Raw genomic sequence first — 23,553 nt, forward strand, 5'->3', positions numbered from 1 at the left:
GTATGGTTAAATATGCCCCAACTACAAAGTTAGCGGGAAAACAAAGTTGTAATCTCTGAACAATAATGAACGGTCCCTCACAGCATCCTACAGTCTTAGAACTTCTTAGAACACCAATAAAATTCGAACCTCTACCCAATTACCCCGTCGGGACCCAGCAACCAGCAACCAGCATTAAACTTTCCGGCGGGGGTGAATCATCGGCTCAATACCGAAAGACGAAAACCGGGGGAGTTAATTTGCCAGTCAGTTGATCATTTTAGTTTACCCCAGCTGTTCATCACCACTCTAACCGACCATTTTCCGCAAGCGAGGCGTAGGGTCCCGGTCTCGAGCATGCCCTGGATGATACAAATGTGAGAATATTTCTCCCTCCCGACGTGTCCCTGTCCGTTCTGTGAGTACATAAATAGGGACAAACTGAACCGACATCAGTCTGCTCTCGACTCGCGTGACGTGGCATCTTGCGAAGAGCTTGGGTATCGGTCATACTTCCGAATTCCTTCTTACTTTCAACCGCCTTGTCTCGTCAGGAGTCTCTCCTAGTGAAGGCCGATCCGATATGAGCTTTAGTGAGGATAAGCAGGTCAACGCTGTGGCGCACCTAGAGGACGGGCCAGGCGAAGAGCCTGTCAAATCCAACGAGCTTGCGAAACAGGCAGCGCAAGAGGAACACCAATTGACTCTCGCCGGCGCCCTGCGCAAGCATCCGAAGGCCGTCATGTGGTCAATTTTACTGTCGACCTCAGTCGTCATGGAAGGCTACGACATCGTCCTTATGTCCTCCTTCTTTGCCCAGCCGGCCTTCTCCCGACACTACGGCGAATACATTCCCAGTAGCAACAGCTACCAGATCACCGCGTCCTGGCAGAATGGCCTCAGCAACGCCGTTTCTGTGGGCACCATTATCGGCGCCTTCGCTAATGGATATTTCACCCATCGTCTGGGCTACCGCAATGTGTTACTGGCCAGTCTGGTAGCTATCACGGCCTTTATATTCATTCCCTTCTTTGCGCCAAACTTGCCCGTTCTTCTGGTCGGCGAATTCCTCTGCGGTATTCCGTGGGGCGTCTTCGCAACCATGGCGCCTGCTTATGCCTCGGAAATTTGCCCTATGGCCCTGCGTGGCTACCTCACCGTATATGTGAACCTTTGCTGGGCCATTGGCCAGCTTATATCGGCCGGAGTGCAGTCTGCGTTCTCTGGGAACGAGACACAATGGGGATATCGCGTGCCCTTTGCCATCCAGTGGGCATGGCCCATTCCACTGTCCTTTGTCTTGCTCTTTGCACCAGAGTCCCCGTGGTATTTCGTCCGACGTGGGGATTATGTCTCCGCTGAAAAAAGCATGGTCCGTCTCGGCTACTCCAGCGCGAGTGGCGAAGCCAAACAAGCCATAGCGATGATGATTCACACCGACGAACTGGAAAAGCAGATCGACCAAGGTACAAGCTACTGGGATTGTTTTCGAGGCATTGATCGACGTCGAACGGAAATTGTGTGCCTGGCCTTTGCCGCCCAACCTTTCTGTGGTTCCGCCATGGGTGGTACTCCGACATACTTCTTCGTTCAGGCTGGTCTGCCGACTTCAATCTCGTTCAAAATGTCGGTGGGTGGACTAGGGCTGGCCTCCATCGGAACGATCATCTCGTGGTATCTCTTGCACGCGTTTGGCCGCCGTACTCTGTACCTCTGGGGCCTAGGCCTTCTAACGATAGTCTTGCTAGTGGTTGGTTTCGTGTCAGTGGGGGCTGCGAATTCCGTGTCTGGGAACTATGCCCAAGCAACGATGATGCTCATCTGGCTTCTCGTCTACTATCTCACAGTGGGACCCATCTGCTACGCGATCATCAGTGAAACCTCTTCCACCCGGCTCCGAAGCAAGTCCGTTTGCCTATCCCGAATTACGTACTATATCGCGCAGATTGTCTGCAATGTCGTCAACCCCTACATGCTCAACCCCACAGCAGGAGACTGGAAAGGGAAGACTGGTTTCTTCTGGGCCGGCTGGGCTTTATTGTTTTTCATTTGGACGTACTTCCGCCTGCCCGAGACGAAGGGCAAGACATTTGAAGAGTTGGATATCCTATTTGCTAGGAAGATCTCAGCTCGAAAGTTCGCCAAGTATCGCGTCGATGCCTATACCGAGGGGGAACAGGCTCTTTCAACGGAGGAGTAGGAGGGCCCTAGGCCAGGGGCCCTTTTCAGGTAATAGGTTGTGTGATTTGCTCTTTTCCCTGTTCTTGGGTGATTCGTGACACGGATTTCCTAGGCTGCCTGAAATTATATACTTTAGGGGTGTTGCGTGCTTGTTTACTACTAAACTTTCCACTTGTAATGTCTATGGCTATGAACTGGCGATATGCAATGTAAGATTTCGGTCCTTTTGTAATTGGACGTGACGTATCCAAAACTCTAGCATGAAGAAACAAGAAGGGAGAGCCCATCAGAGGAGGGATTAAAAGTCCTTAGGCACCTTTCCAAAGCCCCAGCGGCTTCTGCTATGAAGGAAATTAAATACTCAGTAGTCTAAGGAGCTCCACGGGGTATGGTGAAATTGGGATTGCGGATATGGTAGAAGTAAAAGACTCTATCACCTATAGTAGATCGTGAGATGGGTCATCATTCAGCTCGCTTCAATTAAACACCTTATTGTTGCCGCGTACAACCGCTGTATACCCCAGGTATGAACGATTCTCTCCCCGGTCGTGCTATTTGGGCTGTCCCTCCTAACGTACCTCTTCCCTGCAAGCAAGTAAAACCCTTGTCGGAGGATTTTCACTGGTGCGCCATCACTAGTAATATCCCCAACACCTTTAAGCTGAGCGGACACCTTGTTTCCAACGCGTATGTACATCTGCACAAGCTCATCATCCAGAGGCCGATCGAGATATATCAAACGTGGCTCTGCATCGGATTGATCCGTTGCTGCATCGTCTTCATCTGCCAGTGCCTGATCATCGGGGAGTTGATCCAACGAAGGCAGATGGTTACCAGTTCCGCTCTGGTGACTCGTATTGCTTTGTACTCTGACGGATTGCGCGGAAAGACTGTATGCCCAAAGAAGGAGGGTCGCGATATAGACAGAGAACGGTTCGATGACGTTATCAGTGCTGAATCGACGCACATGCCATAGCAGAGCCCCGGCGTGGATGACTGCCAGCCGGGCCTTGAACTGATCTTGAATTGCCCATTGAAATACCTGACTACGAGCGTGCTCAAATCTTTCCTGGTGAGACGTATGGGCAGAAAGCCCGCCCTGTGCGGGCAGCAGAGGGTCTTGTGCCAGCGTTTGAAAGTGCACAAACGGAGACAGAAGGATCAGTCTAGCGAGATGCAGGTACAAGATGGTGGGCTCTTCCCAGCATGATTCGGCAGCACGACTATTCGCCGTACAGTGCAGGACGTCAAGTGAGTCACAGGCAGCGTTGCGCCACTTCACGAAGAGGCTACTTGATGGAGGCCACATTGCTTGAGCTGAAGCTGGCCCTGATGTAGTTATTTGCACGCTGTCTGTGGGGCTCCATGACGACAATCGCATGCGGCTCTGATCGGCAATCTCTGTAGTCCGTTGGTAGATAGCGTGGATGAGCAGAGTCTGGCTGAACTGGCTGAGCTGGGGAGGAAGGCGTTTTTCGATGTAAATCAGATCGAGGGCCTCCAGAAGAGAGACTATTATCATTTTTCACACAGAGTCACGAGTCAGCCTATAATTCTGCGCAGGACAAAGTCAAGTCAAGACGGTGTTCCTACCGGAGAAGCTTTCAGCAAAAGCTATATTTTCAAGGGACGGACGCTCCCAAGCCGTCTCATGGCAGGGCAGCAAGCCTCTGAGGTCTCCCAGTTTCATAAGGTGATTGCAGTTCAACTCATAGGCCATCATGGAATCCAATAGCTATAGTCACCCGTTAGAATATCGCTGCGTCTCTGAGGGACAGCCGTAAGAAGCAGGTATCGAACACTTCCACTCACCCATATCATCATTCCGGTTCTCAGTGACGATTGCTCCGTTATCCACTGATGGATGTCCTTGCGGCGGGTACTCAATCCAGAGACACCTACAGAATCGGGGATTAGGTTTAGAAACGAGCACCACTGTACCAAGTCGGCCCGCTCAAATACTGCACGCTGGGAAATATACGACATGCTGCTATGCAGCATACACAACAAATGCAAAACCTTGGCCTGGACCAGGGGTAGAACATCCTCGACTTGGTTCGCCGTTTCGAAGGCGTTAGTTGCTGAGGGTGTGGTATTCACCTGACGTTGGACTTGATGTAATCGACGTGCTAGAATGCATTCTACTGCTTGCATCAGAGTGTCTTTCCATTGTGAGCCTTGTGATGAGCGCAAATATACAGCTCCTACTCCGGCCACTGCCAGCGACAGTATCCAATGCGGCTTCTCGGATACGAAGGCTGTTTGACTAAGAAAAGGGAAGTTAGGATGCAGACGCTCAAAGTAGAGATGGACACAGAGCCGAATGGCCGGCAGCGAGGGAAGACATGATGATGCCTGAGTCTCCTCTTCCACGCCTCGGACAATTCTGGCATAGACATCTTCGGCCAACCATTTGCTCAACGATGACGTAGTTCCGTCTAGGTTGGCCACAGATCCGATCGATACGCTCGAGGGAGCCGACGTTGTCACGCTGCCTCTATCCACAGGACTCATGGCTTGCCCCTTTCGAAATCTGGTTTGAAATGGAGCTCGCCAGGCGATGCCGTGGACATAGTATTTGCCACTTGTAGTTCGGGAACTCTGTGACGATTGTTCGTCCATTGGTTTTCCTGATGACTCCGTCGCTGCACGCTCGGGGCAACTCATCATCTCGGCTGGGGTTTCCATCTGGGCATGATCGGTGGCTGACTGGCTGGCGGGAGCCCACTCCACGGTAGGCTGCGTACTGAGGAGCTGGGGTAGGGGGGGAACATCCGGGAGGGCGAGACCTGTCGGAAATATACCACCATCTGGGATGCCAGCTAGTTGACTGGCCCATTCCTGGAGGATTGTCTCGTCCGGTGAAAGCCAGTTGATAGCCGACAAGGAGCGGGAAGCCAATTCATCCCTCGGAGGGACCCCATCCATCCCCGGCTCGTAAGGGATTTCCGAGTCAAGCGAATTTCCAGCCCGGGCGTCATAGACGCGCGTGTCGCTCAAAAGAGAGTCTTGGGCCCAATCTGCGTTGTCGCCGAGTATAGCTATTGGCTCCAGGGATCTTGTTCGCGTCTCCTCCGGCTGCGACACCGGTGGATCAATTATCGAGTTTGTCCCCGATCCGGTGTTCTCATCATTGCTCGCGCGTTGGTTTTTGGATGCCCGTATTCGACGCTCACAAGGTAACCCCTTTGACTCGCATCGAGTGCAGGGGTCTCCTCTCGTGCAACGGACCCGACTGGTCGCGCATTGCAGACAGGCCGCGCGCCTCTGCGTGCGGTTTATTATCATCTCCGGGCGCTGCTGATCATGGACTTTAGTGTGACGATTCAGAATGTCCCTAACCGTAAGGGGCGGGTTAGCGCCGAAGAGTAGCAATTGGCCTTGGAGTATTTCGGCGCTTGTACCTACATGCGAGAAAACTCCTTCCCACAGGTATCGCAGGTGAACGGCCTCTCTTGAGTATGAACACGGAGGTGCCTGGTAAGGTGCTCTCTTCTCGTAAAGCCCCGCCAGCAGAAGTTGCAGATTAGAGGTGGCTCGTTGCGTCTGGTACCCCTGATGCCTTTCTGTCTACCCATGTTCGCATCGTTTCCCATAATGCCGTAAGCCTTGAAGGGCGACGAACTGCGGGGCTGGGGGGGTCGCAGGTGGGGGGATGGAGAATGTTTGTGGTGCTTGTGGAGGCAGTCTGGAGAATTTCTGTCCCCACCCATTTAATCTTCTTCTGCGAGGGTTCCACACATAGTTATGTACTCCGTACTCCAGCGTACTTAGTAATTCGTTCGGGTGAACTAACTAACTAGTTATGGCCTTCTCCGTCCTAATAGTCCGCCGGACCCCACATTGTTCGTGCCCCAGCCACTACGAACCGCCGAATTCCCACCCGAAGGATGATCAAGCCAAGATTGATGTCTAATCTAACAGCAAGGATCAGCCGGTCGGGAAATGGCATCCCAAGCTAGATATATATGGGTATGAGTACTATTTGTTACGTACGGGGAATTACGAGGAATAGCTAGTGTTTAATTCTGAACACAGTCTGTAGTTTGATGGTAAACCCGAGTTGGACCGAGTACTCCGTATCCTATCTAAGACTGTACGTAAATCTACCAGACCAGCACTTCGCCTATTCTTTCACAAAAACAGGCATCATATCAAGAGGGCAGCCAACCTCGATCCATTGGCCACCGTCCCAGACATCGGTTCCCTGGAATGCTTTCCACTTCTGTTCACGGGGCAGGCTGGGGAGATAGACCGTCATCGTCACAAGGCCAGCGCTAAGCACCGGGCAGCACATGAATTGATGGCCAAACATGTACTGAGTGCCCACCTCCCAGCACGTCTTGTCCTCGGGGAATTCATAAAAGAGAGTTCGCATCACCGGGGCGCCTTTGTCCGCAGCCTCTTGCATCAGCTGTCGTGTGTATGGGCGCAATTCCTCGCGGATCTGCATATACTTCTTGCAGATGTCATACACAGTCGGCCCATAGGACCATACCTCGTTATCGGCACCGCTACAACACGTCGCACCTCCCGTCGTGCCCTGTTGAGGCTGCCGGGGCTCTCGGTCGCCATGCAAGCGCATAACGGGGCAGAAGGCTCCCCACTGGAACCAGCGCACAAGCAGTTCGCGGAATTCTGGATCAGTGGGATCTCCACCATGGAAACCACCAATGTCTGTGGTCCACCAGGGGAAACCTGCGATGCCCATGTTAAGACCAGCAGCCAGCTGATTCCGAAAGCTGCTCCACGAGGAGGCGATGTCGCCACTCCAGACCAGCGCTCCATACTTCTGGCTGCCGGCCCAGGCGCATCGCACCAGGTTCACCACCTTCTCCTCTCCCTCGCCAGTCAGGCCTTCGTAGAAAGCCCGCGTATAGTCTCGCGGATAGATATTTCCAATCGCCAGGTTTGACCCGAGGTGGTACCGATAGATGTCAAAGTCGTATGCCGTATATTCGGGTTCGGCCTCGTCGAGCCAGAACACTTTGATCCCGTATTTGGCATAGTAATTGTCACGAGCCTTTTTCCAAACGTATTGTCTCGCTTTGGGGTTCGTAGCATCAAAGTGGATGGTCTCGCCCTCGAAATCCAAGCCAGTTCGAACGCCCCGGTCCACCCGAATGAGCAGACCACGTTCGCGCATCTCCTCAAAGTTTTCCGACTTCTTATCCACTGTAGGCCAGATAGAAACCATGAGCTCAATGTTCATCTCACGCAGTTCCTGAACCATAGCAGCTATGCAAAAATCCGGGTCAGCTAGCGTCCCTCATCGCGATCACCGAGATACATACCTGGATCGGGCCAGTAGGTAGGGTCAAACTTCCATTCTCCTTGCTTGGGCCAGTGGAAAAAGTCAATCACAATGAGATCGATCGGTAAGTTCCGGCTCTTGTACTCTCTTGCCACGCTCAGTAGCTCTTCCTGGGTCTGATAGCGTAGCTTACACTGCCAGAAACCGAGGCCATATTCAGGCATCATAGGGACTTTGCCGGTGACGTTGGCATAATGCTCCTCAATTTCCGCGGGTGAATCCCCCGCCACAACCCAGTAGTCCATCACCTTGGTCGAGTATGCCTCAAAGCTCATTGTGTTCCTCCCAAACACTGCGCGCCCGATCGCGGGGTTGTTCCATAGAAAGCCGTATCCGAGAGATGAAAGAGCAAAGGGGCAACTGGCTTGAGAGTTGCGATGCGCCAGCTCGAGGTCGATACCCTTCAAATCCAGGAATGGCATCTGGTATTGACCCATGCCGAATATCTTCTCATTCGGGTCAATACTCTCAAACCGTGCAGTGAGGTGGTAATCGCCGCCCAGGATGGGCTTAAACTCCCGGGCCTCAATTTCAATGGCACTGCATTTAGAATCGAGAACATCCCGACGGGTGCGCGTGTACTCCTCAAGTAGGACCCGGCCTTGTGAATTTAAGACTGTCAGCTTACCGAATTGAGTAATGACAGCCTCGATCTTGCCGTTGGTGATCTTTGCGGCGGTTGAGGAGATGGAGATTTCGGCGGACATGACGGGAGGACGCTGCCCCTCGAGCGCCCAGTCTTCAATTGGCATGGCCGCGCATTTTGTGGCTCTGATCCGCAAGGCATTCGGACCCCAGGGCTCGATATAAAGCTGCTCGGCGTCGTACTCGTAGGTAAGGCGGTTTGTCTCCTCACGGAACATCTTGGACCCGGTGCTTGAATCACTGGTTTGTGTGATTTTCGGTTGGCAAGATGAACTCTTCAAGTGTCATGTAATAAATCATGGATTCGTATACAGGGTGAATAGCTCTTATCCTGATTCACTTCCACCCCGTCGGAATGCCAAGTCCGGCGGGGAATATCTACTTATCGGCATCCGTGCATCTGACCCTGAGGGGGAGTGGGTCCCCTCTTGGCAGAGCTCCTTTAACCATCCCAAGTTTCGGGTTATTTTTCTCTGCACAGGGGCTACCCCGCCTCCGCATTTAGAGAGTCTTTCTCCATTGGCTCGGGGAGTCGTTGGTATAAGATGCCAGTGCATGAAGAACCATCCGTAGGCAGAATTTACATTGACCATCAAGATCATTTACGAGCCTCCAGATTCTTACTATGTTATTTCCCTTGCTCCCATGGGCCACTTTACTGCTCGCCAACTCTGGCACTGCATTGGCGCAAACCGCCACCGTTGACGCTGCCATTAGCCGTGGCACTCCAGCCAATCTGGCTTCGGGCTGGATCTATGGAATCCCGGACCAGGAAGGCCAAATTCCTGACCATTTCTACACCGATGTTGGATATAGATATGGCCGAGCAGGTGGAGCGCAGCTTGTCAATCCTGGAGAGCGAGGCTGGATCTGGGGAGTGAAGGAATATAGGGTATGAATAAATAACCCGGTCGAAATTCCAGATGCTGGACTAATATCTGAACCAGAGCCGCTTCCAATCAGCGCTCTCCAATTACAAGACCTCAAGAAAATACGGTGCCCGCTTTCAGCTTCTTCTCCATGACCTCTGGGGGGCCGATAGCACGCAGAACTCAAGCGCTCCGTATCCTGGCGACGGCGGGAACTGGGCATTGTATGACGCGTTCCTGGGCCAGGTCATAGCCGATATTCAATCCAATTCAATGACTGCGGGATTGGACATAGATCTGTGGAATGAGCCCGAGGGCGTATACTGGAAGAATCGAGGAGTGGCCCAGTGGGTGAACATGTGGGGTCGGGGCTTTCACCGACTTCGGTAAGTGACACTTTATGCCAGAGATGTAAGCCTGTGCTGACTACTGGCATGCCGGCGTCCATAGGGATGCCTTGGGTCCAGCTGTTCTTCTTGTCGGCCCGTCTCTTGCGAGTCCACCAGCAATTGGCAACTCGTGGTGGGATGGCTTCCTGGGCTTTATTGGTGCCAACGATTCCATTCCCGATCAATACACCTGGCATCTCGAATGCGGCGGCGGTTGTGACTTGCAGGCCAGCAACTCAACCTTAAAGTCATTGCTCAGCTCGCACGGTCTACCCAATCGACCTAACAACGTCAACGAATACGGGACTCCTTCAGAACAACGACCGAGTGGTGACGCCTGGTACATTAGTCGCTTCGAGCGTTATGATACTCTCGGCTTGCGTGGTAATTGGCTCTCGACTACTGCGCTTCACGACTTCCTGGCCGGGCTTGTGGGCAAGCCGAATGCTGAAACATCGTCGTATAGTGCGACAGCGGGTGGCTACTGGCCGACCGGAGAGTTCCAGGTCTACAAATACTACCATTTGAATCAAACCGGCATTCGTCTCGGTACCACAGGCTCGGCAGACGGTGGATTTGACGTTTACGCTACTAAGACAGGATCTGTTGTGAAGATCCTATGCGGCAGCAAGGCGAAGACGGGAACATGGGATATTACCGTTAACAACTTGGCGTCTTTGGGGCTCCCATCCTCCGGCAGCATCACAATCACCACATATGAGTTCCCGTGGACCAGCCAATTTGGAGAAGTTGATACCTCTGTGGATCTTGGTCAAGTGACCCATACATACACCGACGATTCGGTGACATGGTGGGTGAAGTTCTCCTCCCCCAACACGGCGTATGCCTTTGAATTCGCATACTGAAATACTGGATCTGTACTTGAGCGGTTACCCAAGGTAGTTCGCACTGGGTAGTAGAGATAGCAGGTATTGTTAAGGTTGACAGAAAATTTTGTTACCTAGTAGTACTATGGTTCTTGATGTGTAATTCGTCATTCGCCATGCCCATTAATTTATCTGTCCAATTGATGTGTTGAGTAGACCATGCAACCTCCTTTATTGAACTTGTCTCTACTGGACCATGGCCCCGACAATCGGTATACCATATAGGTGGCTGGGCCGCGAACACACCCATCTGAGATATATAATATCGAAAGGTATGTACCTGATCGCCAAACAAGAACGATGTCATACGCTAGATTTGCTGGAGTGGTGAACATTTGTTCTATTAGCTTTTTCATTCGGTCTAGGGCTCTGCATGGGTTGGTCTCGGTCCCAAGTTTGAGGACTGGGACGGTGTTGAGGTCCCAGATGTCTTCAATTGTTATAGGGCGCATTCACAAAGGCCTAAGAAAGGATGCCGGGAAGTTAAAGGTACTTTCTAATCCTGAATTCCTGTAAGAAATAATACTTTATAAGTATAGATATCATTACAAAAAGTCTTCATTCTATGTATATCTGATTTATGTTTTCTAAGAGAAATTAAATAAGAGAAGTCTAATTAAAAATAATTAAATATTAAAGCCCCCCCGATTTAGTTATATTTACTTATATTAAATAATCTTGGAAAATTATGTATTATAATTTCCAAGAATGAATTTTAGTCTAAATTAAGTTAGATCATTCTTTTCTATAGTTCTATATCTGCTTCTCCCTATCTACATAGTGGCTTGATAGCCTTCGTTGCGAGAGGTTACAGTTAGTTATAAAACAGTTATTACTTATTATTTACTAGTAATTTACTAATAAATATTAGTTAACTAGTTTTAAATAATTATATAAAATTTAAATTTAATCTTATAACTATAATAAAGTAAATTATTATTATATCTTTATTTTCTAATAATTTTAATATCTTTTAAAGTTTATTTTCTAATAAATTAATAATATTAAAAACTTATCTTTTTACTCTTTTTTTTAATTTCTAAACTAAAGTAAAACTATAAGTTTATATTTATTTTACTTTATAAATATTATTAGTTTATATATTAAATTATATCTTTTTATTTAGTTACTAATATCTTATCTTTTTTTTTATTTTTATTTTATTTATTATATTTTTTTTATTTTTTTTTCTATTTCTACTTTAATCTCTTCTTTAATTTTTTCTTTAATTTCTTTTTTAACTTTTTCTTTAATTTTTTTAATAATTTTTTTTTTAATTTCTTAATTAATCTCTTCTTTAATCTTTCTATTCTTTATTTATTTTATTTAAATTCTTATATCTAGATTAATAATTTAAATATTTTATAATTATAATATCTAGTCTAATACCTTTATTCTATAATTTTATTAATAATAAAAATCCTTTTCTAAATATTTTTTAGTAAAATAAAAATAAATTTATAAAAAATCTAATTAATTAAAATTCTAGTAAACTAAAACCTTTTTATAAATAGATTATATTAATCTATTCTAATTATATAAATACTAAAATAACTTAATTTATAAATACTTAAATAAAAGATCTATTAATAAAAATAATTAAAACTAAGTTAAATACTTTAACTACTCTAAAAAAAATATTTATAAAAAAAAATAATAAACTATCTATATATTCTTAATAAAAAGAAATAGATTAAATAATTTTAATTTAATATAATTAAACTTTTTTAGATGAAGCTTTAAAATAATTATATAAAAATAATAAATTAAAATAAAAAAAATTTAGATTTAGCTGCTGTATAAGAATAGATAATAAAAAATAAAATTTAAAATCTAGTTAAATATATTTAAAAAAATCTATAAAAATATAACTAGAAAATATAAGATTATCTAATAATATTTATAATTTAAGTAAAATTAATAAATTTAAACTAGAATAATAAACTATTTTATTAATATAGTTTTATTAAAAATTAAATAGATTTAATAATCTAGATATTTAAAAATATTCTAAGTAATTTATATATACTATTATAAATTAATAAAAAGAATAAAAAGATTATAATCTTTAAAATATAATTAAATAATAAATCTTAGATCCAGATATAAAAAGTTATTATAAATAAATTTATATACTAATAAAAATAGGTAAGAGAAAATTAAAGAAAAAAAATATTAGATAAAAAAAAACTATATTAAATAAAATTAAGATTAAAAAGAAAAATCAGAGTTAGAGTTAAATTTAGATTTAAATTAATAATATTAAAATTTTAAGAAAAAAAGAGCTAATCCAGCTTAATATAAACTTATTTAAAAATAAAAATTAATTATAAATAAATAAACTTATTAATAAATAAAAAAGAATAATTCTTAAATAAAAAATATTAAATATAATATTAAAAATTCTTTTTAATAGTATATACTAATTATAATAATTTTAAATATAATAAAACTAAATATAATTAAGAAAATTAAGAATATAATTTTAATTAATAAGATTAATTTTTTTAAAATATCTATATTAATATTAATATTATTAACTTTTTAAAAATACTAGAAAAAAATAATTTTAAATTTTAAAATAATTATTTTTTATAATATTTTTAATATAGATTTTTACAGTAAGATAAAAAATTTTAAATAAAAATATAAAATTAATAATAATAGAAATAAACTAATTATACTAATTTTAAAATATTTTAAGAAAATTAAAAAATAAAACTAGTAGTTAAATACTATAAAATTTTAATTTAAAAATTATATTAAAATATATAAAAATCTAGATATTAAAAATAAAAAGAAGTTATATATACTAGAGATATTAAAAAATATATTAATAAAATTTTAATAGCTAATTACTATTAATAAATTAATATAAATTTAGAATATAAAATTAATTATAAAAGTAATTCTAGCTAATAATATAAAATTAAAAAAAATATAAAAAATAATAATATTTATTTTTTATATAAATTAATATTAATTATTTAGTAAAAGACTTTTATAATTAATACTATATAAATTATAAATATATTTAATAAAAAATATAAGACAGCTATTAATAAAAATAAAAAAAATTATCTAAAAATAAAATTTACTCTAGTAGTTATTTCTTTATATCTAATTAAATAATAAATAAAAAAGATATAAATTATTATATTTTAACTAAATATATAAATATATTATAATAATAATTAATATCAGATAAAAATAACTAGATTTATTTAAGATTAATTAATAGAAGATTATAATTATTTTTTAAAATACTTAAAATATACTAGAATTATAATTATTATTAATTATAATATTTTTAAAACTTATTATAGTTTACAGAAAGTTAAGAATTAGTATATAAAAAAAATATTTTAATCTAAAATTAAAAATAATATTAATTAATTTTTTCTACTATCTTATAAATATATTTAAAGTAAATATATTTAAGAAAGTATATTATTTTTATAATAATTTTTTAAATTAAACTTTAATATATATATAATTTAAAACTTAGTTTAATTTATTATTAACTATAACTTTATTTTTTAATAATATTAAAGATTTTTCTAGATATATTAAACTACTACTACTAATATATAATTAAAATATAATATCTAAAAATAATATTTCTATATTATTTATTATAAAATAGAATAGTATAGAAAAATAATATTTATATAATTAAAAATTTATCAGTAATTATATTTTTAAAAAAAGAATTAATAAAATAAAATATATTTTTTATTTTTAAACTATTCTAATATATTTAATAATTAAATATATAAAAATTTTAGAGATACTATTTAAAAATAAATATAAAATTAAATTAGATATTTTATTATTAATTAAAAGAATTAAAAAACTAGTTTTTATTTTTATTAAATAAAAAATCTACTGTAATATTAAACTTATATATTAAAAATATTTATTTATAAAAAATTAGAATTATCTAGAAAAATATTAATAAAATATAAAAAAATTATATATTTTAATTATAGCTTTTTTATAACTAGAATTTATTTATATTTAGAAAAATCTAAAAAAAACTTATTTATTTAATATATTTAAATTAGTAAAAATAAGTATCTAGTTTTTTAAAATAAAATATTTTTTAGAATATAAAACTTATCTAATTATAAAAATTAATATAAAAACTTTTTATATATAATTTTATAATATTACTAATATAGAATTTAAAATTAAGATTAAAATTAATAAAAAAATATAATAATTTTTATTAATAAATTAAAGTTTTTAATATTTAAATTATTAAAAATTAGATATTTACTACAGCTACTATAGAAATAGATAATTATTAAAAATAAAAAAATATTTATTTTTATTTATTTTCTAAAGAAAGAAATCTATCTCTATATTATTTTTAATAAAATTAGATTTAATATTAAAATTTTATATTTAAAATTTAGTCTAGTTAAATATAGTAATATTATAAGAAAATTTACTAAAAATTCTAATTTATATAAGATTTTTATTATAAGTTATTTTATAAACTTATTAGATCTAAATCTCTAAATAATATATTATAATATCTATTTCTTTTCTTTATTAATTTTATATATAATTTTTAAGTAAATAATTAACTACTTAATATATATTAACTAAATATAAATTATATATATTTATAAATACTATATTTATATAATATTTAATATCTATTTTATAAATTATAATATATAGAAAATAATACTAGGTTTTATAATAATAATATATACTAGTTTAGTACTAGTTATAAAAAAAAACAGATTTTTAATAAAAAAATAAATAATTTAAAATAAAAAACTAATAATTTTATAACTTAGAGAATTAATAAAAAAAAATAATATTATTAATATAGATTAAATAATAAGATAAATTATATTAAAATTATAAAATAATCTTTAATTTAATATTTAAAATTAAATTAAAGATAAAATATTTAGATTTAATTTTATAATTTATAATTATATATATTTACTTAAATAAAATAATTTACTAATTATTTAATAAATTTTTAATAATATATAAAAAAATCTTTTATAAATAACTTCTAGTATAATTATAAATAATTTAAAAAAATTAAAATAATTTTTAATATCTATTTTTATAGTTAAAATAATTAGATTTTTTATTATTAATATAAAATATATAAAAAATAAAATAATATTATTAAATTAATAGAAATTATATAATTTCTAAATTAATAAAAATTATATATCTAATAATATTTTAGTAATTTATTAAAAAATTTTATTATTATTAATAATATTTATAATTAAATTTTACTTTAATAATAATATAATTAAAATATTTTTATATCTAGACCAGCCTAAAAAAATAAAAAATTATTAAAAATTAATTTAAGAAATTTAAGATATCTATACTTTTAATATATTAAATATATATTCTAATAATAATAAATTTATAAATTAATTAAGTAATATTATTCTTTATTAATATAGATAAATTTATTAGTAATAATAATAATAAGTTTATATTATAAATAAAAGATATTCTAATTATAAATATAATTAAAATTAATAAAAAATAAAAGTTAAAACTAAAAAACAGAATTATAATTAATTAATTAAATAATAAAAAAAATCTTTCTAAACTATTATTATTAAGTTAATATTATATATAATTTATATATCTATAATTTTTTTTAGTGAATTACTTTAATTTAAGTTATCTTAGAGATTAAGTTAATTATTATTAAAATATTTATAAAAATCTTAAAGCTATAATTTAATATAAAATCTAATTTAGTATATATTACTCTTCTTTAAATCTTTTTTATTAAATTAATATAAATTATTAATTATATTTTTATTTTCTAATTAGCTGCTGCTATTATTATTATTATTTATTATTAACTAATAAATATTATTAAAGATAATTAAAAATAACTTAATATTTGATATAAAGACTTAATAATTATAATATTATATAACTAGATTAGAAATAATTTAATAAAATTAAATAAAATCTATTTTATCTAATACTAAGATATTTAATAAATTATAATAAAATATTTATTAATAGTTTATATCTTATCTTAATAATTAAAAAATTATTTAACTAATAAAATAAATTTTTTTAAAAATAAAATAAAATAATTATTATTTTAAAACTAAAATATTTTATATCTATAATTTTTATAAGTAATAAAAAAATTATATCTGGAAATTTATCTTAAAAAATTTAAAAACTAGATAATAATACTTTTTATAAAGAAAAAAAATTAAATTAAAAATTATATAAATTATATTATTATCTTTTAAATAATTAAAATATAATTTAATTTTACTTAAGTCTTTAAAATTTTTTTTTAGATATAATTAATAATTTTAATTAATAATTATTCAGTACTAGATTAGAAGTAGTTAAAATATAAAAAAATTTTATAAAAAATTTTTATAAAAAATACTAATATATTAGATATTATTTTTTAAATAATAATAATTTTCTATTTTTATAATATATATAAATAAAGTTAAGATTAACTAATAATCTTAAATTTAAATAAATATAGTTAAAGTTATATTATTTAGATATTTAATATATTTTATATATTAAATTAATTTAAATATCTAATAATTAATAATTTTCTATTATAAATAATATTATTAATTTATATTTAAAATATATAAATTAAACTTAATATAAATAAAATTACAGAAGAAGATTTATTATTAATTTAATAAAAAAATTTTTTTTTAGATAATTCTAATAATAAAGAGTATATAAAATATAAAAATAAGAAATAAATTATAATAAAGAATAAGACTAAGAATAAGAATAAAAATAAAAATAAAAATAAAAATAAGAGTAAAGATAAGAATAAAAATAAAAATTAAGATTAAAGAAAAAATTTTAATTTAAAATTATATATCTAATCTTTTATATATCTACTACTAGTTTTATAATTATTTTAATAAATCTTAAGTATTTCCGAATATTTCTTAAGAAGATTTTAAAAATATAAAATATAAATTAACTACTTTCTTTTTAAATCTAGAATAAAAATAAAATTATTATTATAAAAAATAGTCTATTTTATAAAAATATATTAGAATATTTATAATATATTTATTTATATATAAATATATAAACTAATAATAATAATAAATAATTAAATTAAAATTTATAAAATTTAATAAAGTTTACTAAAGATATATATATATAGATAATTTTATTATAGTAGTAGATTACTATATTTTAAATAATAAAATTTAAAATTATTCTAATCTAAATATAAATTATTATAATTAAAATATATCTAGTTCTTTATATTCTACTAAAAATAAATTAATTATTAATATAAAATATAAAGTTATTTTAAAAATATTTTTTAAATATATAATTTACTACTTCTAATCTAATTTTTTAAATATATTATAATAATTATATAAAGTTTTTTTATTTATCTAGAATTATTTATCTTTTATTTTTAAAAATTTTTAATATTTATTTATAATTAATTAAAAAATATTTCTATTATTATACTATATTTCTAGAAATCTAGATTTTATAATATTAAATAAAGTCTTATCTTTATTTTATTAAATAAAAATCTATTTTATCTATAATTAAGCTTTTTAAGATTTTTATTAATACTAGTATTTTAATAAATAATAAACTTAAATTTTTTTATATTAAATTTTTTAATAATTATATTTTTTTTAATAACTCTCTTCTTAATAATATAAAAAAGAATATTAATTTAGAATTTTTTATTTTAATTAATATTCTAGAAAAAAATATTATCTATAATTAAAATTAATTAATATTTTTTTATTAATCTTTTTTTTTTATAATATATTTTTTTTAATCTAAATAAAATTAATAATTTTTATAAAAATCTTTTACAGGCCTTTATTTATAAATCTTTTTATTATATAAAATCTATATTTTTAAAATTTATAATAACTTTTAGTCTCTGAATTTTTATTATAAAAATTTTAAAAAATAATTATAAAATTTTATAAAAAATTCTATATATTATAAATATCTTTAAAAAAATTTAGAATATTCTTAAAATACTTAAGATACTTAAAAACTATATTAGAAAATTTTTATTATTATTATTAATAAAAAAGTATATAGTTCTAGTTAATCTAAAAATATAGATATTAATTTTATTAATATATTAAAAAAATCTAGTTAAAAATATTATAATGTAATATAATTTTAGTTTATTAAAACTTTATTATTTTATTCTATTCTTAAAATTAGAAATTAAGAAAATATATTTTAAAATAATAGAATATTCTAATAATTCTAATAAATTTTAGTATTTTTATATATAGAATTTATTATTAATTATTATTTTTAATTAGTATATTATTTTATTAATTAAAGATTTATTTTTACTAAATAATATTATTAAGTTTATTAAATAAAAATAAAGATTTAATTTTTAATTTTAATATAATAAAATAATCTTTATAAAATATAATTTCTATTTATTATTATTTATTAAAAATTAAGTTATTCTATTTATTTAATTAATAATTAAAAATTATTAATTAATTAAATTATAAAACTAAATTATATATAAATTTATTTTACTAGATTTTATATTATTAAGTAAATTTTTATTAATTAAGAAATTATTACTTAAGATTTTAATAATTTTTATTTTATATTATATTAATCTCCAGATTTCTTATATATTTTTTAATTAATTAAATAATAATATTATTTATTTTATTATTAATCTTAAATCTTATAAAATTTAATTTTATATTTAGATATATCTACTTTAAGTAGAGTTTAAGTTTTTATTTTTTAATTAAGATTATTTTATATAATTTTTAAATTAACTAGATATCTAGTTTATCTCTTTATTTCTTTTTATTAATAATTTTAATATATATTAAAATATATATTATATATTTAAAAACTTTTATTTTATTTTATTTATATTTTTATATTAAGAGTATTATTATTTAGTTAACTTTTTTATTTTTATTTTAAATTTTTATAAAGTAGCTTTTAAAAATATAATATCTAATTTTAAATCTAATTTTAAAATTATTATAAAAATTTTTTTAATTTCTTTTATAATATTTCTACTATTATTATTTTATTTATTATAATATTAATTAGAGATATATTCTAGTAAATTAAAAATAATAATATTTTTAATTATAATATTAATATAAAATACTAGATATATTATTATTTATAATATAAAAAATATATTTCTAATTATAATATTATTTTTTATAATTATTATTATCTTTAGATAGAGGCTTTTCAGAAACAGAATACTTATTATATAATAAATACTTAAAAAATAATAATAATATTTTATTATAAAAAATATATAGCTTTATTAATTATTAATTAAAATTTTTATTTTAATTTTAAATCTTATTCTAGATTAATTATATAATATCTTATATTTAGATTAAAAAAATATTAGATTATATTTATAAAATTATATCTAATATATTTTTATATCTATTAAGATTAATAAATATTCTAATATATTATAAAAAATAATTTAATTTATATATTAGCTATAGTAACTAAGTCTAAAATATTTAAAAATATAAATTATATTAAAATTTAACTAGACTTTTATTTTTCTACTTATTATTTTTTAATATTATATTAATTTATTCTAGTTTTATATTAAGTATTTTTAATATATAAAATTAATAATACTATTTTTTTTTTCTAAATATTTAATTTTTATTAGGATTATCTTAGTTAATTTATATATATATAATTATTATAATAGTAATTATTATTATTTTAATTAATTTTTATATTTTAATATAGAATTTTAAAAAATAGATTATATATAATTATTATATATTTTAATATCTTATAATAATAATATTAAATATATTTAATTAATAATTAAAAAAATTTTATAATAAAAGTATATATATTTTATTTATAAAATTTTAATTTATATTAAAATTATTTTAGATAAGTTACTAGATATTTAAAATAATAAATAAATTAAATATATAACTACTCTAATTATTTATATAGGATTTTATTTTAATTTATTTATTAATAAATATAAACTACTAATAAATTATAATATCTTATATAAAAAATTTAAATATAAGTTTATTATTTTTTAATATTATTAATCTTTATTTTTATTAATTTTTTTTTAAAAGTATATTTAAAGCTTAAATAAACTATATATTATTATCTTAATTTATAACTTATTTTTTTAGAATAAACTAGTTATAATAAACTTTATAATTTAGATTAATAGATATATATAATAATATATATTTAGATTATCTTTAAATTATTTAATAATTATATTAATTATATTTATAACTTATCTAATATTATATTCTTATTAATAAGTATAATATATATTAATTTTTAATAAATATATAATTATTTTTTTTTATATTTTTTTTTAGAATAATAGATATTATCTATATTTTTTTTAATATATTAAAATAAATATACTATAATTACTCTAGTTTAATATAATTTATTATATTTTTTATTCTATTCTTAAATAAAACTATTATTAGAGTAAGTATTTTCTAAATTTTAAAAAATATATAAAAATCTTTTTTATATATTTTTATACTAATTATTTATCTAGATATTTAAAAATATTTTATATTAAATATTTTATTTAATATAAATCAGATCTAGTATTTTTATATTATAGTATTTAATATTATTTTTAATAAAAAAAATTTTTATTTTTTTTAATACAGTTATTATAAAAGTTAGATTATAATATTATTTTATTTTTTTTTATTATAAATATTCTTCTAAATAAATTCTTCTAGATCTAAATAATAAAATTAATAAAATATTTATAATAAATATAAATAATAATTTTAAATATTTATTAAATAAAAATAAATAGCTTTTATAGTATAGATAAAATATTAATTTTATATAACTATTTTTAATATAAAGTTTTTTATTTATTATTTTTAATTATTATCTCTAATATATTAATATAAGTTAAAAAATAATTTTAATTTTATTTTATAATTATATTATAACTAGTAGAATTCTGAATTTATATAATAAATTAACTATTATAAATTCTATAATATATTATATATTTAGTAGTATTTTTAAAAGTTTAATAATAGATTATTATTAATAATTATAATTTATTATAAGTAATTAATATACTATAATATTAATACTATACTAATATATTTATTTAATTTATTATAACTTTACTATAATTCTAAAAAATCTTAATAAAACTAATACAGTATATAATAAATTTTTATAAACTATTTAATATAACTTTTACTAACTATTAAAAATAGATACCCTCTAGTATTAAAACTCTCTAAATATCCCCCCTTAAGCTACTATGTAGTTGATGGACCCCGGTCCAGTATACTGCCTTTAACAGCCCTTCGCAATCAACGCACCCTAGCACTGAAACTAGAACAAAGGCCATTACCACATCATTGAAATAAGCATTCCCGATGGACTCTTCTCCTTATACAATGGTTCGGTGCCTCACATATCTGCCGTGCTGGACGTTCTTCTTCAGTTTTTGACAAAGTCCAGGTTCACGCTCTCAAGTCGAACTCCTCCACCGATGCCCTTATCCATGAGAGTCTCGCTTCGGATATGTTTCCTTTCACCCTCGAAGTCTTCATCGCGATCGGCAACGCTACTTAAGTCGTTAGCATCCTAAATAGCGCACCGCGCCCGCGAACTCTAGAGATTGCCCCTAGTGATCTGGAAACTCTGAAAGATCTCCGTAGCCATGTCCGCGCCGCGAAAGAGTTTGTACAAACTACCAGCCGCGGCGCTACCATCAACCTGGGGATAGATCTCAGATTTGTTATGGGCCCTGGCAAGTTGGGTGCGACGAAGGCTTTTGGATTTGTCAATGGCTTTTCTATCACTAACATGTACTTCCACATTGTTACGGCCTACGACATTCTAAGGAAATTTGGGGTGGAACTTAGCAAAGAAGACTATCTAAGCTCTTTTCTTGCACGTTATCAGAGCTAAGAAGGTGGACCGAAGCGGGTTTTAGTAGGGGCGTTAAGTTATCTATATAAGACATGTATTAGGCGGGACGGTGGAGTTTTGGACGCCTAGCGAATTCTGTATATACATAGCGAATGCAGCGAAACCATTCCACTCATTTCAATGCTTCAGTAGGTTTCGGATAATCTCCCTAACCTCCTGGTCTGATGCCTCCTTGATCCCCAAGAGCTCATTATCAGTCTTCTCATAATAAGCACCGAAATCAGGATCAAAGATGGCACGGAGGATATACGGAGCGAACGTCTCAAAGTCGGTGATCCCCTTCGCCAGTCTCGTGTCAGACTTAGCGATCAAGTCGTCGAGTTTGAAGTCGACTGTGTCCCATGATTTCTCGGGGGCTACTTCCTTAGCCAATGCGAGTAGACGGTTTTGGGTCGTCACAAGGCTATGGACATGCACAGCTCGATTCCTAGTCTCCTCGAGGTGGTCCAAAGTCGAAAGAATCGCATCCGCGACAGTATCTAGGGTTGATGCGCTGAAGAGGACGTCGCCACCATCGTACCTATTGGTTGTGTCGCCAGTGCTGCTGATGAGGAAACTTCGATGCGAGCCTGCATCTAACCAGCCGCCACCATAGATGAAGGTATATGTGAGACCAGAGCCTTTGGCCTTTTCTATCAAGTACTCCTGAAGCTTGACTTTGGGGATGAATGTTGGGAGGGTGCGGGCCTTGGGGTTGGCGAGGTTGGCACTAAACTCCGAAGGGATAAAGCGAGAGACTCCGCTCTCAATGGCAGCATCGACAAAGGCCTTCTGGGCATCTGCTGCAAAGGTGGGGACAAATGAAATGACTGCATCTTGCCCTTGAAATGCAGACTTCAATGATGCCAGAGACGAGTAGTCAACGTCGATAACCTTGACGTTGGCAGGGAAAGTTGAGGTTGACCCAGCACGTCTAATGACGGTGACATTGAACTTGCCCGCTTCAAGAAGCTTCTTCAAAGCGATGGCACCAAGTGTTCCCGAGGCTCCGATGGCCGTGACGTTCTTGATGGGACGCATGCTGGTGTAAATGGACAAGGAAAAGCTGGTCAGGCAATACTTTAAACTTGCAGAGTGCTGTACAAAAGGGTTGTGCCGTTTGTGAGACTTATATAGTACAAGCGGTCTCGGCGACTGGAAGTCAAACCGTGTGATCGATTACCAATCGACGGAGCATCTCCGGAAGAAGTGACTTATCCGCTGATTAATCGTCTGGATGTCTCACCTTGGCGACAATCAGTCCGTGAATATGAAGCTTCTGTGCGTAACTTCTAGCTCGGCCT

General features: G+C 31.9%; 5 protein-coding genes across 5 annotated transcripts; 2 read left to right on the plus strand and 3 right to left on the minus strand.

Moving 5' to 3' along the window:
• Nucleotides 1-562: 562 nt before the first annotated feature.
• On the plus strand, nucleotides 563-2,278 carry BO97DRAFT_462010 (sugar transporter; the record flags this gene model as incomplete). The annotated part of the gene is made up of 1 exon (XM_025699392.1): nucleotides 563-2,278. The coding sequence occupies one exon, from the start codon at nucleotides 563-565 to the stop codon at nucleotides 2,177-2,179; it is 1,617 nt and encodes a 538-aa protein (XP_025547193.1). The 3' UTR covers nucleotides 2,180-2,278.
• Nucleotides 2,279-2,626: 348 nt separating this feature from the next.
• Nucleotides 2,627-5,738, minus strand: BO97DRAFT_398947 (FTFMHR domain-containing protein; the record flags this gene model as incomplete). The annotated part of the gene is made up of 5 exons (XM_025694214.1): nucleotides 2,627-3,672; nucleotides 3,754-3,895; nucleotides 3,973-5,232; nucleotides 5,392-5,497; nucleotides 5,569-5,738. 5 exons carry the CDS (start codon nucleotides 5,736-5,738, stop codon nucleotides 2,627-2,629), a joined length of 2,724 nt encoding a protein of 907 aa, XP_025547194.1.
• Nucleotides 5,739-6,286: 548 nt separating this feature from the next.
• Nucleotides 6,287-8,390, minus strand: BO97DRAFT_462019 (glycoside hydrolase family 31 protein; the record flags this gene model as incomplete). The annotated part of the gene is made up of 2 exons (XM_025699393.1): nucleotides 7,455-8,390; nucleotides 6,287-7,398 (listed from the first exon to the last, which is right to left on the minus strand). The coding sequence occupies exons 1-2, from the start codon at nucleotides 8,335-8,337 to the stop codon at nucleotides 6,287-6,289; spliced, it is 1,995 nt and encodes a 664-aa protein (XP_025547195.1). The 5' UTR covers nucleotides 8,338-8,390.
• A 211-nt stretch (nucleotides 8,391-8,601) lies between these two features.
• On the plus strand, nucleotides 8,602-10,243 carry BO97DRAFT_462021 (glycoside hydrolase family 39 protein; the record flags this gene model as incomplete). Its single annotated transcript, XM_025699394.1, has 3 exons — nucleotides 8,602-9,011; nucleotides 9,067-9,374; nucleotides 9,439-10,243. The coding sequence occupies exons 1-3, from the start codon at nucleotides 8,745-8,747 to the stop codon at nucleotides 10,241-10,243; spliced, it is 1,380 nt and encodes a 459-aa protein (XP_025547196.1). The 5' UTR covers nucleotides 8,602-8,744.
• Nucleotides 10,244-22,279: 12,036 nt separating this feature from the next.
• On the minus strand, nucleotides 22,280-23,337 carry BO97DRAFT_408597 (aromatic alcohol reductase). Its single transcript, XM_025695897.1, has one exon. It carries the CDS (start codon nucleotides 23,288-23,290, stop codon nucleotides 22,388-22,390), a length of 903 nt encoding a protein of 300 aa, XP_025547197.1. The 5' UTR covers nucleotides 23,291-23,337; the 3' UTR covers nucleotides 22,280-22,387.
• Between the last annotated feature and the right edge of the window lie 216 nt (nucleotides 23,338-23,553).

This window comes from Aspergillus homomorphus, assembly GCF_003184865.1.
Source record: "Aspergillus homomorphus CBS 101889 unplaced genomic scaffold BO97scaffold_54, whole genome shotgun sequence".
Taxonomy (NCBI): Eukaryota; Fungi; Ascomycota; class Eurotiomycetes; order Eurotiales; family Aspergillaceae; genus Aspergillus; species Aspergillus homomorphus.

Coding starts and splice junctions, on each gene's coding strand:
- BO97DRAFT_408597 (XM_025695897.1), bottom strand. CDS start 23,290: ATGCGTCCCATCAAGAACGTCACGGCCATCGGAGCCTCGGGAACACTT.